Source organism: Cryptomeria japonica, chromosome 6 (assembly GCF_030272615.1).
Source record: "Cryptomeria japonica chromosome 6, Sugi_1.0, whole genome shotgun sequence".
Taxonomy (NCBI): Eukaryota; Viridiplantae; Streptophyta; class Pinopsida; order Cupressales; family Cupressaceae; genus Cryptomeria; species Cryptomeria japonica.
In genome coordinates, this window is record NC_081410.1 from 42,834,155 (window position 1) to 42,851,734 (window position 17,580).

General features: G+C 38.1%; 1 protein-coding gene across 3 annotated transcripts in view; it reads right to left on the reverse strand.

Annotated features, from left to right (window-relative positions):
- The window catches only part of LOC131072144 (uncharacterized), a 173,196-nt gene that overhangs the window by 123,894 nt on the left and 31,722 nt on the right, over positions 1–17,580 (reverse strand). For all 3 annotated transcript variants that reach the window (XM_058008219.2, XM_058008217.2, XM_058008218.2), the window contains one exon: positions 12,809–12,859. In XM_058008219.2, coding sequence (XP_057864202.2) covers positions 12,809–12,859 — 51 coding nt within the window. The remainder of the gene's footprint in view (positions 1–12,808; positions 12,860–17,580) is intronic.

The window sequence follows — 17,580 nt, forward strand, 5'->3', positions numbered from 1 at the left end:
CAAATTTTGGCGCCAAAATGTGTTTGTTTGTGCTATTGGGTGTGGTTATTGGAAGTTCACTCCCTTCCATTGGCAAAGGAAACAAGTTTGCTCCAATGAGGGAGCAATGGAAATTTTCATATACTTAGCCAAATTTTCAGGTTGCTAGTTGAAGATCAAATTCTTGCTTGACCAACGTTCAATATTGCAATTCAAGGCATCTTGGACCTCCTAGATGGCAAGGGAAGGAAGTTCGCTACTTTGAAGGAGCAATGGAAGTGCAGCCGCTCCTGTGAAGGAGCAATGGAAGTGGGTTCGCTCCAGCAAGAGAGCAAAGGTAATTTTCATACACGAGACCAAATTTAGCCCTTGCAACCTGCCTCTTAATGAAGTGCGACCAAACCTCTTGGATGATGAGGATAACTTTGTATAGTCGCTGAAACTTCATTCAAGGGATGCATCTATCAAACCTCCTCGCTTGTCATGCTCAAATTGACCTTACTTGACACCTCATCTCACATCACCTTGTTTCACATCTCACAGGAAGGGCAAAGGAAGGCAGTCAATGCCAAGGAAGGGCAAAGGAAGTGACTGTTAATGCCATGAAAGAGAAAAGGAAGTCACTGTAAGTACCTTAGTCATTCATTTCATTCCTAGCCATGCAAGCAAAAGATGAATCATCCATTCCAAAAGCCTTGATAATTGGATGTCTTCATTCCATCCTAAGGAGAAAATCCTGACTTGATTAACTTTTCACTCACTGGCTTCTTCAACACAAAGGTTAATAGCAAAAGACTCTACCACTATCCTAGAAAGCAGAAAAAGTGGGGGTCCCCATTTGCAATCGGGCAATGTGTGAAAATGTCACAACAAGACCCCCTCTTGCAATCTACTCGATAAGAAGAAAGAGAAGCTTGTGGTCAGGATCATGCCACTTAGAAATCCCGATAGGAATTTGAAAGGTCTCCTTGGTGCCAAAGTTCAGCAAATACAAGCAAACGTGTGGAATCGCCTTTTGTCTCGAGCTCTGTCGTAGGCGATGAAAAATCAAGCAAAATCGCATAAGCAACCCTAGACTTCGTGCAAGGTCATTAGGGCCATAAAATGTCTCTGTAATCGCCAAAAAGACCCCCCCTCTGAGAAGTGATGAAGGCATTGGAGATTATAAAGTTCGGCATTTTCATAAGTATGTCTAAGAGGCATTTTTTTTAATGCCTTCAAATCGCTGAAGAATTCCCGAATTCAACCTAGAAGAAAAAAACGCAAGAGCTCTGTGGAATAGGAATCGCCCTTCAAAACAACTTTCAAAGGCCGAAATCTATCTTAGCCAAGGTTTAATGAATGTCACGCACAATGTAAGTTTCAAACTCGGCATTTTCAGGTCCAGTGAAATTCATTTGTTTCATTTTCGCCTATTAAAACGCCTTCAAAATGTCGAAAATGATAGGCAATGAAACAATAGAGGAAGGGATCAATTTATTTTCATTTTGCCTCTAATCGCCGAGTTTTTCCCTACCAAGAAAGTGTTGACGTGTCTGAAATCGCATCACTATGGTTCCATCCGGCCAACGCAGAATAGAATACTAAGCATCCTACCCTCTCTTGAAATAAGGAAATCCCTAATGCTGTTTTTTATTTGATCAAAAGGGATTACCTCAATGTTTCTTTTGTCAAGTCTTGACTGCAGGATAACTTAGTGGTTTGATGTGTTTTGCTGGAAACACAAAGGGGACTTACAGTTAGGTGAACAACTTTCGGATGAGTTCCCTAAAATTTAACAGTCTTGTTATCGGTTGGTTTCAGTTGGATCGATACTTAACTCAGCTAGACTGTGGTTTCTTCTTGGTAAAAAAAGGGGAGAAAGAGGGATAGGGAAAAGAGATACAGAAAATCTAATTACTTAACTAAGATAACATGTTCAGGGAAAACAGACAGACACCTCCAAATAACCAGATTTTAACATTATCAACTATTTAAGCACAATGTTTGTAAGAATCTAGTGCGATCTTCAAGGAAAACTAGATTTTCATGCTATTAAACATAAATTCAGAATTTTAACATTCATTCACTAACTGTTTGATAACCGAACTAAGCATATGAGAGGGTTCAAATTAACCATGCAAAGGGAATGACAATCAGTCAGTCCTTAATGGTATGAACAGTGAGGATTCTATCAGATGTTTATCCTAAAAATGCTATTGAAAAATAAAAGACATAACAGAATAATTTAAATGATGAAGAAGGGGACCATGCACTCACAAAGAAATGAAACAGCCTTAATTTTCCATTAATCTTGTGTAAATTTCGCCAGAGCTTCAACAACAATCTTGAACTTCTTCTAAAATAAAGGGAAAACCAGTCCCTTTAAATAGATTTCCAAAAATAGATGAATGGCCAAGATTTAAACTAAACAAGTGGCCCAGATTCACCTGTACAAAAAGGTACCCATACCCATAAATAGAAGGTAAATATCAACAACCACCCAAAGGGGAGCAATAACTACCTAAAAAAGGTAATTAAAAACTATCCATAACAACTCAAAAAGTGCATATGCACAGAGTTTAAAGTTTACAACTGACTTGGCAGTCAAATATGAAATTTTGGCCAGAAAGTGTTTTTTCAAATTTAAAAGAAAAATGCATTTTATGAAAGCACTTTTTCTTTTCCAGCTGCATATCCCTTTACTAAAAAGTGATCCTCGCCATGCAAATACTCTTTCCAAAGGTCCCGACCTGCTACACGTTCTTCACGAACATACTCTTGAAACCTGATGCACAATTGGAATAGCACCGTGAACTGAGGCATAGGGGGGTGACGTATTTTATACTGCATGCCCTCCAAATAACGATCTACGTGTTTTAAACCATCCTGCCAGCTGGACCGATTAGCCTCAAAACACAAAATGTCTAAATGTAATTTACCGGCAAAATCCAGGTCCTCAGTGAAGTAGGCAATCTTATCTGTTCTCAATCTTTCCTCCTAGTCCAGTTGCACTACGTCATCGGACAAATCATTTTTCCAACCCAAAACCATTGATCGGAGGATTGTCTTGCCAAGTTCCGCCATGTTCTTCAAAATTTGATTGCATTCCGCCTGCTCTTTGTCAATGGTTTCTCTTGTCTTGCTTTTCATGGTGATGGTCCAATACCATTCTTTAAAAACGTTGATGTCATGGGGGTCCAGGATGGCGGAGAATGTAGGAATCTGTGCTTGGGTCCAGAAAAGAGCCCTTACGAGAGGAAGAGTTGTGGCAACCACCTCATGGACTTTGAGGCATTCCCGCTTCACCTTGAGCAAAATGACCAAAATGGTCTCTTGGTAGTGGGCCATTTCCTTTACCTCTTCAATGATTTCCTCTCCCCTCTCTTTAATGCTTCACATCCATTCCTTGACGGCCTTGGCGGTATCTCGTACTCCTTCAAATTCTGTGGTGGTCCTTTGCACCAATGCTGTAGGGGGAACATGGGATTCAGGGGCATTATGCAATGGTCTCAGTAGCTGATCTATGTACCCCTCGACTTGCTCAGCACGAACTTGATACATGTCCTTCTCAGCAGTTATCTCTTCGAGTTGCCTGAGCAAGTTTTGCACAGAGTCCTTGAACTCCTCCCTTTCCTGTTCCTTGGTAGCTCGTCTGATTGGGACGGTTGTGCTGCTATAATCAGCCAGTGTAATTTGATCTGCTAGCTTATCGACAGGCGGGGTGGCGATATGGAGGGTACGGTTCCTTTGTTCATCTTTGGTTATTCAGGAATAGGCTTTAGGCTTTTTCTTCCCCTTGGAATTGGCTTCGCCTATGCGCAAGAAAATGTCCTCCAAGTCGATGGGTGGCTTGGTGGATGCCTTCCGCTGAGCTCGAGCAAGTAACCAATCTTGAGGTATAGTCTGCCCTGATGCTATGGTTAAATTCCCACTCTGCTCTTTAATGTTTTCAGCTGGCTCATTGCATATTTGTAACTACTCTATTACAAGAGTCGAGGAAGTGTCAAGTCCTTTGCTTGCAGCTAAATTCTCTCCTACTTCATTGAACAACTGTTTGGTATCTTCATGTGACGGTTGTTTTTCAGTTCTATCATGCTCGCTGGTCTCATCCGTCTTTTGCTCTCCTTCAACAGTGGAGTCATCCTTGCTGGTACAGTGCAGTTGTAGTTCATGGCGGCTCCCCTGAGTAGGTTCATGCACCTCAAGCCCTTGAGTGGACGGAATTTCTCCTTCCTCAACTTGATTCTCAGGTTCCGCAAACTCAATGACCCTCACCTCTGTATTTAGCCTGTCTTGTGCAGGAGGGTCATCAGCTCTGAATGCATCAATATCGCTCTGGGAAGGCGGAGTAGGTATACAATCTAGTTCAATTACATCATCAAATGAACTGGGGTCTTTTGATGACGAAGTGACCTCCGGTCTCCTAATAGGGATCTTCTCCCTTCTTGTCCTTTTAGATGTCCGAGTCCCTCTGCTGGCTTTGGTCTTCCTCCTTTTTTCGGGCTTTTCAACCTCTTCCTTTGGTGCACTCGAGGTTCCCTCATCTTCAGAGGACTAAGAATCAAGGCTACCCATCATGTGGTAGGTGAACTGGACTCCCTCATGAATCAGTCGTTCAATCTGTTGGTGTAACCACTGATCAGTGTACCTCCCTAGGCCTGCCATGACTACCTCAAAATCAGTGATTGGATCCTATGACCAATCCATGCCTGGCAAGAGATGCCTTACTGCCTCAAATTCCCGGACTTGTAAGCAATTTCCAGAATCCGTTAACTGATCCGGGACTCGATGGTATTCATAGAGTCGCATTTGCTGCAAACTTAGCCTTGAATATTCGCGTTGTCGGACTTCATAGTCATCAGAGCAATTCTTCCAATAATCTTCAACTGATTCCTTTGCTCTGTAGCACTTATCGTAGGCTCTCTTCGCCAGATTGTCATGATCGAAACATTTCCTTGGGAAATGTACCTGTAAGCCATAGGAGGCTAACTCAGTAAGGGATTCCTCTGCATGGGCTGGATTCTTCAAATGGACATCGAGGTTACCTATAATCATAGGGAAGGCGAATCCTGACTGCTTCTTGTCTTTGAGTAAACTGTTCACCGGACGTGCCTGCCTTGCGACTTCCAAAAAAACTAATTTGTCGATTGGATATCGTGGAAGTCAGAAAGGAGCGCCTTCAAAGCCAGCTATTTGGATGTAGGATAATCTTGGGAACTGAATGAACCAGGCGCCATACCTCTATACCAAAATGGTAGCTTGCTCTGAGAGCCTTATGTGTAGTCCCCCTTGCATCAGCCTGACCAGGCGCATTGTGAAGGTGTCATTGACACGCTCATACTGACCAACTGCATAGGCAAAGCTGTTCTTTTCCCTTTGAGCTATGTCCTGATAATGTAATTGTGGATAGCAATCGTACACCTTCACCTGATTGGGCCCGTTCCCAATTTCACTCTTCATGATCAAACCTGGCAGTGGCTAGTTTCGGGCGAACATATAGACTAGATAGGATGTCATGGTAAAGTACTTTTTCTCCTCAAGTTCGACCAACTGGATACGGATGCTGTCACTTATGATCTGGGCCCAATCAAACTTGGATTTCCCAGCGAAGACCTGCTCTGTAAAGTAGAACATCCACTCTTCAAAGAAGTTAGATTGGGGGAGTCTCGTAACCCTGCTAAGCAATGTGACCAAATCTCCATGCTCATTGTGAAAATCGCTTTTGGGGGTCTTTTTCTCAATTCTGATGCTGGGAGGTCCTCTCCTTATACCACTCCTCATTTATTAATGTCCTGCATTTGGCAGGGTTCATATCATAAGCCACTTGCGCTTCATCTATAGTTGTTCCTATGGGGTTGTTCGGGAAGGGGATGTCAAATGCGTCGCCAATGGCCTCAGGAGTGAAGTTAGCTAGGACCATGTTCTCAAGGAGCACCAATCTGGTGTTTGGTTGGTAATGTTGGGCAGCCTCTACTACCAGCTCATAATTTTGCACTGACGGGGGAAATCCTGCTGCCTGGGCAATACCACTTTCCATCATCCGCCTAGGCCTGCCATAGGCGTTAGGGGAGAATACTCTGTCTCTGAAATCTTGAATATCAATGTGGCCTAGGTTAGTATCACCTACATTTTCCCATACGCTTTGAACCTTTGATTCCCTCAGTCCTCCTCTCTGATACTGATATTTCACCTTTTCGACTCTACGAGGGATGTCTGATTTGGATGCTCGGGACGTTTCGGCTGCACCAGGTGTCTTTGAGGACTCTACCGCAGATTTAGGCATCTATCCTGCACAGTCGGACGCAGATTACGAGACGAGATAAAGGAAACAAAACGGGTTAGATAAAAGGGATATGTTAGCGCACAAGGATTGATTGAAAACCGAATTTTGAAGAAAGCATGATACTCCAACGAAAAAGCTTGATTAATTTGAACATGAACATTACTAAGCTCTTTGATTACAAATTTACTTATTCGGCTGCGGTTCAAGGACTTAGGGGATTTCGACTGCTGAAATTTGCACTTAGACATTTTAAGATCAATTTTCAAAAATGGATGAGTTTTAAGATCCCCTAAGTCCGAAAATGCATTTCTAGTTAACTCCTAGGAACAGACTCTGATTTTAACTGCATGTCTGATGCCTTTCGGGAAAAGATGCGGTTTAATGACTTAATCATTTAATCAATTTTGCATAAACACATCTATCCAATTTTGCATACATTTTAAACGATTCTAAGAGAGACAAAGCAAACTTACCTGGCAAAATACGGTGCCAATCTACACAAATCTGGCCTACAGAAATGATTTCCTTCGAAATTTATAAAAATGCCTCTCTTATGCCCTATGCTTTTGAAAAGACAAATGCACAGCTTGCAAATTTGGAATGGGAGGGTTTCTGCAATTTCAAATTTTATTTGCAAATTTGGAATGGGAGGGTTTCTGCAATTTCAAATTTTAACGGTTAACTCCCTATCTCTTATTTCGCGCCTAAGTTTGGAGAAGAATACCGTTTTAAAGACTTAGACTTAACAATTTTATTTTTTTTTATTGGAATTCGGCAATTTCACTTCTGCTGCAAGCTCTTACTTTGCGATTTTAATGGCAAACTTCGAGGGTTTGGAATGTTTTCAAACTTTAACCTCTGCGTTTTCTCTCCTCTATGGCATCTTGGGCGTTTTACTCTCTCAGCAAACAAAATTCAAACTCCTCCACGATCCTGCCTTTGGCATTGAGAATGGGTTTATGGCGCTTTTGAAAACCCTCTTAAACCGCGCGAAATTGCCAAGCTTCGAGAGTTTTTGGAGGGATTGCAATGTTTAATGCCCTTTCGCTCTGTGCTATTGCCGAACTTCGGCAAAATGGGATGGTTTTACAAACTGTTAACTTCGCGATTTCCCTGAGGCACGATTTCGACGAAGACCTGCTCTTTTTTCAAACTCTAAACTTTGCAATTTACCTTTGGATCGTGATTTCGGAGTTTTGAAGAGCTTTTACAAGCTTTATACTTTTCGCGATTTACCATTGTGGCGCGATTTCGAAGTTTTGAAGAGCTTTGCAAAGTAAAAAAAAAAATTGTGATTTTCCTCTTTACTGAATTTGGCGTTTTAAGGCATTTAGAGGCTCTTTTCAAAAAAACGTTGCAATTTACCCTTAGCCAGCGAAAATCGGGGTTTTGGCAGGGTTACGCAAACTTTAAAACTTCCGCGATTTCCTTATAGTGCGAACTTCGAAGATTTCAACTAGTTCGCAAACTTTCATTTCTTGCAATATTCCCTTAGATGGCGAAAATCGGGGTTTGGAATGTCTTTTTAAACTTTACAAAAAAGACGCGATTTTCACCTTAGTTGAAACTTCGGGCATTTCGACCATTTTGTAAACTTTTAAACATTGCGACTTTTCCCCAAGTTGCGAATTTCGGTGATTTTAGCCTAGACACAAATTTTAAAGACTTCGCACTTTACCCCTAGTTGAAACTTCGGGCCTTTTGAGAGCTTTTGGAAACTTTAAAATTTTAACACTTACAACCCTTTGTGGCGAATTTCGGAGAATGGGGGGGTTTTGAAAACTTCTAAAAACTCTTGCAATTTTCACCCTTTTATGCGAATTTCGGGGTTTTGGGAGGTTTGCCAACTTCGGCGATTTAGAGCATTTTGTAAGCTTTTGACACTTAAACAATTTTTCTCCCTTCTATATCCTTTTGGCGAAAATCGGCACTTTGGGTCTTTTTGCGACCTTTAGACGCCTTATCACTTGGGGAATTTTGCAAGCTTCTGCCATTTCTCACCTAACTTAGGCGATTTTACAATTTTAAGCGATCTTCTTGGAATTTTAACGCCCTAACATTAAACTCACCTTGCGGATTCCCAAGCTTCCCCTCATGACATCATCATCCCCTGGATTGGTACAGGCATGCTCAAAAAAGGACACAAGACACCCTGCACAGAACTCAATAGGGCGAAGGCGAAAAGACAAAAAAAAAAAAAAGAGGGGGACCTTGTCGGCGACACGGAGCGTGTGCAACGCACAACAGAAAGAAGCAATTAAAGCAAACTTGCCAAAGGTGAAAATTCGGGGTTTTTGGTAGGTTTGCAAGCTCCATGTTACAAAGCAAAGTTGCACTTTAGCCTTCAAAACCGAGTTTCTCCCTCAAAGGTTAAGTGGCAAATAAAGGCATTTAAAGTTTTCTGCTAAGTGTCTTTTCACATTCTTCTTAGCAAAGTTGAGTTTCTCCCCAAGGGGGTGAAAATAAATTCTAAGGGAGGCGTTTTAAAATCCAAAGGGTTTATATTTGCAGTTTACCTCACAAAGCCTAGTTTCACCCTTCTTCTCGAATCAGCTAAGTAAAAAAGGAGAGAGGGAGTCGACTTTTCACAATTTCCCTAAAAAAGCTGAAATTCTTCCCTCACCGACTCGGCAAGTTGTATTCCAAAAATCTTAGGGGGCAAAATCAAGTAAAAATAAAGGGCGTTCAAACTCGCAATTAGGCTTGCAAAGCCAAGTTTTCTTCAACAAAGAGCTAAAGGGCATTTAAAAAGTTGCTAAGTGTCTTTCGACACTTTTGCTCTCAAAGCCTAAGTTTTCCCTTTAAAATGGCAAATGTTAAGTGAAATCATAAAAGGGAACTTTTTTCGAATTTTGCCTCTCAAAGCCTAGCTTTTCCCTTTAAGTGGCGCGATTTTAAATCAAAAAGCGAAATGAAGTAAAAGGGATTCAAATTGTTGTTTTAAAAGCAATTATCTTTCATTTTCAAAGCCTCACCTTGAAAACATTTAATATTTGTCAAAATTCCTTTAATTTTTCAAGGTGATTGATTCAATTTAAATTCAATTTTGTAGATCAATATCGTTGGAAAGAGCTGAGGGAAAACCTAAGGCGCAAATTGAAAATATGATCACAATCGAAGCCGGGAAATGAAGATGCAACGCATAGGATCAAAGCACAGAGATGCGCACCACCACCGGACAACAAGTTGAATTCCACCAACAAGATTGAAGACAGAAGAACACTTAGAATGCTGCAAAAAAATACACACTCAAAAATCACACAGCAGAGGATTCCAGAAAATCAGTTTGTAAAAATTGAATTGCATTATTGTAAATAGCTACCTGTGGGCCCCGTTTAATGCATTTAAAACAAGGGGACACAAGTCAACTATTCCTCAACTACTTGATTGACCAAATTGATATCAAATAGTTGTCAATAGCTGAGAAAGTGATTGAATGTGGCAATTGGGAAATTATAAGAAGTTACTAGGCATGGGCTAAAGCTGCCAAGCTTCTACAATGCAAATTGCAGCCCTTGGATACAGTCAATCTTGGCCTTTGATTCAAATTGTAAAATCTATAAAAAGCAGAGCCTCTCTCTTGTAAAGGGTAAGAATTCATTAGAAAGTTTAGACTTTAGATAGTTAGAATAGTTAGATGTTTCAACAATTAGCAGATTAGGAGTAGAATAGAATTGTTGGAAGAAGCTGTTGTAATGACAATTGAAATCAATATATGAACATTGAAATATGGTGTTTGTTATTTTTGTTTTCTTTTGTTTGCAAGGTTTCCCCTCAGCTAGTTAGAATCAGAGTTCAATGATTTTAATAGTGAAGTGTGAGGGTATTTGATGTATTTTCAGTTCATACAATTGGGGGCCTGCTAATTGCAGGTCACTGTGTATGGTTAGTTTGAACCCAGAACTATGCTTAGTTCAACCGTGGGTATTTGTTTCAGGTTGCGCCAGAATTGGGTGCCTGGAATAATGTCCATAGTCTGAAAATCTTTAATTTCCTAGGAATTTGCACTGTTCTTGTTGAGTTGTGAGGGTGTCTCTGGCGAAACAAGGATTAGTTTATGGAAATCTGTCTACGTGTAGCACCAGTTGGTACCATCACTGTACCTAGGATCCCTAAACGCTTCTTTTTGTTATTTATTTCCTAGTCCGAGAATCGCAACATAGTCAGATGTAGACCAGCTTGTTGTAAACATAATCCCCCTTGTATTACTAGCAAAATACATCAACCGCTGAGCTATCCCACAGCCAAGACCTGACATTTGGAACCTTGAGGTTGTCCCTTTTGATCATCCAAAACAGCATTATGGATTTCCTTATTTAAGAGAGGATAGGATACTCAACATTCTATTCTATGTCGACCAAAGAAAGTTGATAATCCGACTTTAGCCACGTCAACAGGAGTATATTAAAATAATATTGTAAAACTTAGTTATAATCATCAATTAAATCATTAGGATAGACTTTAGGAATATTCTTTATTCTTTTAGATAAGTTTTTATCCTCTACTTTTCTTAGTTGTTGATCTTATCCTTTATGGATAAATGATTTGTAACTATTATTTAAGGAGACTTTGGCTCCTTTGTTAATATCGACTATATTGGTAATCATTCTCTATGTTTACTTTTCATAATATCTCCATATCTATGCAATTAAAATGACTTTAAATTTAAAAAACAGCAGTTTATTCTCTTTCACTGCATATTTTGAAAATCCAGTATTTTCCTTTTTTTCCTCTTTTGAAGAATCTTTCTTTTGGTTTGCCAATTTATTCCCAAGAAGGGTTTTTTCTAATATGTTTTCATCAACAATCCCCTCTAAAATTGTCATTTGAAAATTCACGTAGAACATTAAGTTGCAACTTTATGGTTCTTATACTCTAGTTATTTTAGAGAATGTAAGGAATATTTGGTATCATAGTGGTTTTGATATTTGTCGGATTTGTGTAAGTGTTTGTGTATGACAGTAACTAGAGCACAAAAAGTCCAAATGGAGGAATTAAATACACAGGTAACAGCAGTGGATTACCATAAGAAAGAATTGACACAGAACCAATAATGATCGGGCCAACAACAACAGCACATAACAAGAAAAAGCAAATGAAGATGGTGAAAAAACAAACATCTTTAGGTAATTGGTAAAATCTCTAGCCAAGAAATTAGGCATACAGGAAGAAGAAAACATGAAAAGTTATGATTTCTTCAAAGAGCCACTTCAATGCATAAGAACCAAAACCATTACTAAAATTAAAATTAAAACTTTTGATGAACAGATTAATGCATAAAATTTGGATTCTTGTATTAAGCAATTATAAGTGTATTTTAGAGTGCATAAAGTTGATGGGACACAGAATCTCCTTTGCATGCCTCAAAACGGAAGGGTAGATCATCTGTGTTGGGATAACTATGAATTGTGAGAAACAAAGAAAGCAAATTGTGTATTGGGAAGGATTTAAAGTTCCAAGAAAAGTAGTCACCACTGACCTACAAGACTTGGATGAAGCATGTGCCCAAACATATTACATAGGCAGCAAAGAAAACATTCCACCCTCCAAGGACGAGGAAGTGGGGAGATCTTCTCTTCAATCATAGTTCCACAAAGCTTTTGTGGGACCAAAAGCCTCTCTAATAATAAGGTGTGATCCATAAGGGGTCATAAAAATGTATAAAAAAATATGTAGACATGTAATTTTGTGAACAATAATGTGATTTCAAGGAAAGATCAACTACAAAAACAATCTGGAAATTTACAGGATCAATTATGGCTCTGTGGGATGGATCTGCAAGTGTGCAAGTGAGCTGGAAGTTTGGAACAGATCCCTGGGAGCATAAGTAACCAGGTTGAATCTATGTAGACAGATGTCCTGACGTAATCACTAGTTATCTTGTCCCAAGGAATTCAAAAGTAGTCCTATAGAGTATTATACGTACAAGCACATGTTAAACCTGCAAATCATGTGATTTAGCAATTCAAAACATAATTAAAGAGCTTCATAGTGAATAACCAAACATAGAGGTCCAATGGATAGGTTTACAAAAACCATGGTGTAATGGGACAACATAACTAGACGTCTGCTGAAACATTATGTAATGTTGAAACACCTCAATGAAGTATTGCGCTTTGTAAACATGATGAAGCTAGCAGTTGATGATTACATATAACTTCAGCTTTCTTATGAAGATAGATTATATTGTATAAATATGATTTTGATCTAATATGAATGAAATAATATAAGCTTATATCATCTACATGGTTTAACTAAAGGTATTCTTCTAGGTTGATGTTGATTCACAGATCACAAAGATTGTGATTAGTCTTGCAAAAAAAGGCTTTGTGATGGGCCCAACACCAACAAAGATAGTAAGAGGACCCTAAACCGAATGATTTATATTTTAAAAAGCTAATAAATGCTGGCTGTGCTACAACATTTTTAAATTCAGTGATATTTCATTTAGTTATATGTAACCTGTTACTTATCATCGTCATAAATGTTTACATTCATTCCCCATTATTTTTGCTAATGAAAAAAATGGCATGCAACATGCACTTAAAGGTGACAAGATAATACCATTGCCCCAATGACAGCATCAGTTGCAAGGGTTGCCTTCAAGATTTCTGACTGCAAAATAAAGAAGATAATTAGTCTTCTGCATTTATTTTATTACTTTCAAATGCACATATTCAAGGTTCAAAAACATAAATATGGTATATATTTTCCACAGATTGTAAGAGTGAACTTCCAATGGAATCATTCTTGCTATAACCCCAAATTAACCCTTTTTCACTATGAATAATTATAGATCAGCCTTGGTATGAAATCATATGACTCAGTTGAATGATCACAGCATCAAATAAGTTTGATAACTTCCCATTGAAAAAATGTCAAGGACTATTTGGAGATTATATTCAAAACAGTATGTCTGAAGTCCCGGCCAAAGCAGAATAATTTGCAGCCAGTTCCATTTTCTTTCATGTCAAAGTTAACAGTAGAATAATGATTTTAATATTGAGCCAATTTCTGTCACAATCAAATTTTTAAACATTTATAATGCAGTGTACCATGGTAGCCTATGGACATTCAGAAAACAATTTACAAGCTAAAGGAGAAAACAACAGCATATCTACTACCCATTAGCAGGTTTGACTCATGCTGAAAATATTAGATCAGCCTCACTCATGGAATGGTCGCAGCACAAGGCACTCTCACACAATTAATTGATCGTGTCTTCTTTGATCAAGTAATCAGCCATCATCTCTCAGCCATGAAGACAACCAAAAAAGAAATTAAACTAAACTCAACTCTCATAACTTCAAAATTTACATGCTCTAAAGCCATCTTAACTTTTCGCTGTAAGCAATTACCTATCAGGAACTCAAAAACACTTTGTTAAGTTGCCTGATGTAGCAAAAACAACAATTTATAATTTTATACATTAATCTCAGTACAGTCACTTAACTACATTTCATTAGGATTGCTTGTTTATTCAAATACTATAAAACTGTAGCTGTTTGTCCTTGCTAATTTACAAATCACTAAAATAATTATCCAGTTGTCTACTAAAGTAACACTCATCCCTTTATATTCTTTCCATAGTTGCCAGGACACTGGTACTGGAGACAGGTACCCGTAGATGGGTACTTGAGGTGTATATATGTAGGTTCAGCAGGTGCAATAATTTTGTTTGCTTTATAGTTTACTCATATTGGCAAACATTGCAATGCCAACTCTATGAACATATTATAGTGAGACGCGACTGTCAAAATATATGTCCAGTGTCATGAAAATCATTGTCCAGTACTGTGGAAGTTTTTCCCACGTTTGCTATCAATTATACAGTCAACATAATGTGTTTTATGGTTTTTCGTTTTTTTCAATTTAAACATTTTTATGTCCTTTTTGGCAGTGAAAACAATGTCTTATGGTTTCTGAACTAGGAGATGGTGAAAGCCTTGCTCAAGACAATTCTTATAACTGGGGATGTCTCTGCACCTGTACCAAAGATGAGAACCTTGTCTCGTCTTTGGAGACACATCTCCCTGCAACTATGGTTCTTTCAAACATTACAAATTTTCTTTTTGATTAAATAAAGGTTTTTATTTGAAGTATAAAGATAAGTCATTTTACAAGAATACCTTACAGGTGCTTTCATTGTTATATTCACTCAAACATATTGAATAAGGACTGAAAATTTCTCACTATATGATGATAATTGTTAATAGTCAAACTCAATAGTGATCTTTGTTGACTCATATAAAATGTAACTAAAATGTTTGAACTTCAGATATGCCCAGTTTGAGACCAGGTTTTGTGCCAACTATCCCAAATTGGCTACCAGGCATCCCTGTTTTGTCAAAATTCTCAGGTGAAAGAACTGTCTCCACAATTTTCTAGTTTTTTCAACACTACCCAATCAAAAGATACTTTATGACTATTGTAAGAAGCCTTCTTCAGATTTTCAATTACTAAACAGACCAGAAAGTAATCACCACACCAATCAGAATAGGTGTATTTGTTTTTAAACCATCTATATACACGATGGAAAGCTCCTTTGTAAGATCACCCCCTAATTTTATTTTTTATTTTTGAATTTGTGTCAAATGAAAGGACATAACATCACAAACAAATAGATTTCCTTGCTGATTCTGATTATCAGTTTCAAAACACATAAACTGCTGTCATATATTTCATATTTCTAATTATTCAATTTTAAAGCTCCAAAACAAAGAAACACAATAACATTAAATTACTCAAGTGGAAGTACCTTGAGTTCATATTACAATTAATCAAGGAAGTCCATCAATAACAAATAATCAAGAAATCTGAGGACAGCTCTGCTGTTCCTAAATCTGCAGCAAATATCGACCTTCATGGACGCTTTAAGCCCCTCCAATGGTCATTTAACACCTCCAGCTATAAAAAACTCTTAGTATATACTTCCAGCTCATGAAGAATGACTTCCAGATTGTAACTAACCATCATTTTGAGGTCTAATTGCTTAAACTAAAGTTTTGGGCAGTCATATATCCATGGCTCAAGGTGGGGGCAACCTACAAATTCCTCCAAAAACACCTCAGACTGAACTGAAACCAAGTGTAAAAACATGCAATCAAACGCTAAGGCCTAGACGCCTCCTTGCTGGGTGAATAACCTTCCCAAATCAGATCATCAGGCACCACAAATTCACACACCAGCTCCTTAGTACAAATACAACCTGCTCAAGGAGATGGTCTTCCAAAATAATTCCAATCAGCAACAAATGCCCCAAAAATCAATCCTAACCTCATCGCCCAGAAAAGTTTGCAATCAATTCCAGCCTCTTCCCAGCAAAGCAAGTACGGCATGCCCTAGGTAACTGTACAGCCAGTCTGGTAGATGCACTAAAAACACAATCAAAACCACCAAAAATCTTACACAATGATCAAGAATCAAACCCCTAAATCAACTATCAGAATACCTTGAATATTTTCATTGTTCCTTGAAACAATGAAATCACCCAACCAGCTAAAATGGAACTTTCACAATCGAAACTATTGAATATTGATGAGGGTTTTCATCCTCAATCAACTCCGAGAAGAAATCACCATTCACTCCAACAACATCTTAATATGTGTGCACTTCTGAATAAATGAAAATGAGAGTTAAACAGCCTTTATATAGAATTGGTGGAAAAAGGGCAATTTAAAAATTCAAATTAATTCATTTCCCTCCAAAAAATCCACTTAACAATTTAAAAACAACTTAAGTCCAAGTTGTCCTTTCCCTAGGCATCCAACTTGGCGAACATAACATCACTTTATAAAATTAAAGGGAATATTGAAATGTTGTATTATAACTTTAGTGCAATAATCAAAATAATCCCAATGAATTGGTGGAGAACCCACCAAAGCACCAGAAACTGAAACTAATCACATCGAGGTGTAACTGAAGTTGAAAAATGTAGTGCCAAAACGAGCACTTACTAAAAATAACAGTGTTCTCCAAGAACTATGGAGAACACCCAAGAAGGTCAAAATCTCTACAAAGAGCATCGCTACCAACTGAACACCCACACAGATATCGGAATCCAAGAAAATTGAAACCAAGCTCTCCAAGAACGTTGAGTCCCCTAACCACCACCAATTAAACTATGGGAACCCAAGAATAGGCTAACAGGAAACAACAATTGACTAGGTCTGAGAATGGGACATTACATCCTTATAACTGCAAATTTCTGATTAGCGATCTCATTGTATGGCCTCTTCTTGTCCACATCATACTGACTTGGATTACTCATACCAATACATCCACTCCCCTTGCCTTCTGCTCCATTAGAAAATTTGTTTCTACTCTAATATGTTTCACGGGCCATTTTGCTGACCAACCTGCAAAATTTCATGAGCATTGCCATGCCCTTAGAGGCATACAATCTAATAAAAAATTCTTAACACGATATAAATTTCTTAATCCGTAGAAATTGTTAATCAAACCAGCAACTTCTTTTGAGATTTAGTGTTTCACTCCATACCTTTGACCATTGGACGAGTTTGTCTACAATAGAAAGAACGACCAAGTCAAGTGTTAAAAAAAAATATTAGAATTGTCTAAACATGTCACAAATGTTTGACTTGTTACAATGGAAGTTCTCCCCCCAAAAATATATCAGCAAGTTCACTATTACTTCTAGTATCTAAATAATTGCTTAAAAACTTCTCTGACTCTTTATTCACTGACCCAAACTGCATTTTCTTGAAAAGAAATGAAAAAATCTGTCCATGTCGCATGTATAAACTTATCCAGAATTCCCACAACCGGAAATCCTATCCTGCAATAATTATCATATTGGTTGAAAAATTGTCTAAAAACATGAAGGTGAGATAGCAAGAATGCTTTGCATTGCAGAATGAGATTTGCAAGTCATCAATAAAAGTAAATCCTAGAGAATGCTCTCTTTGATGACCAGCTATGTAATTCTCTTGTAAAAAAAGTTATATTGCAGAGGCCATATCTACCATTTGTAAAAGAGAAATGTACATCTGCCAATGATAGTTTCTTGCAGACTGTAATGTCCCCACTTTGGAATAGAATTTAATAATAAATAATAATAATATTAAAATAGAAAAGAATAAAAATAAAATTAAAATTAAAATATAAAATAATATAATTAAAATTTAATTAATTTAATGAATGGTCAAAAGACATGGAAGGGAAAGTTGTGACTCCCTCAAACATGGGATATAAAAGAGAGAAGAGAACCTCATTTTGAGAAGGGGATAATTTGGAAATCAGAAGTGCAAATCTGATTTAAATAAGAAATGCAGATCTGATTGTGAAAGGTTGTGTCCCTTTCAAAGGGCAGAAGT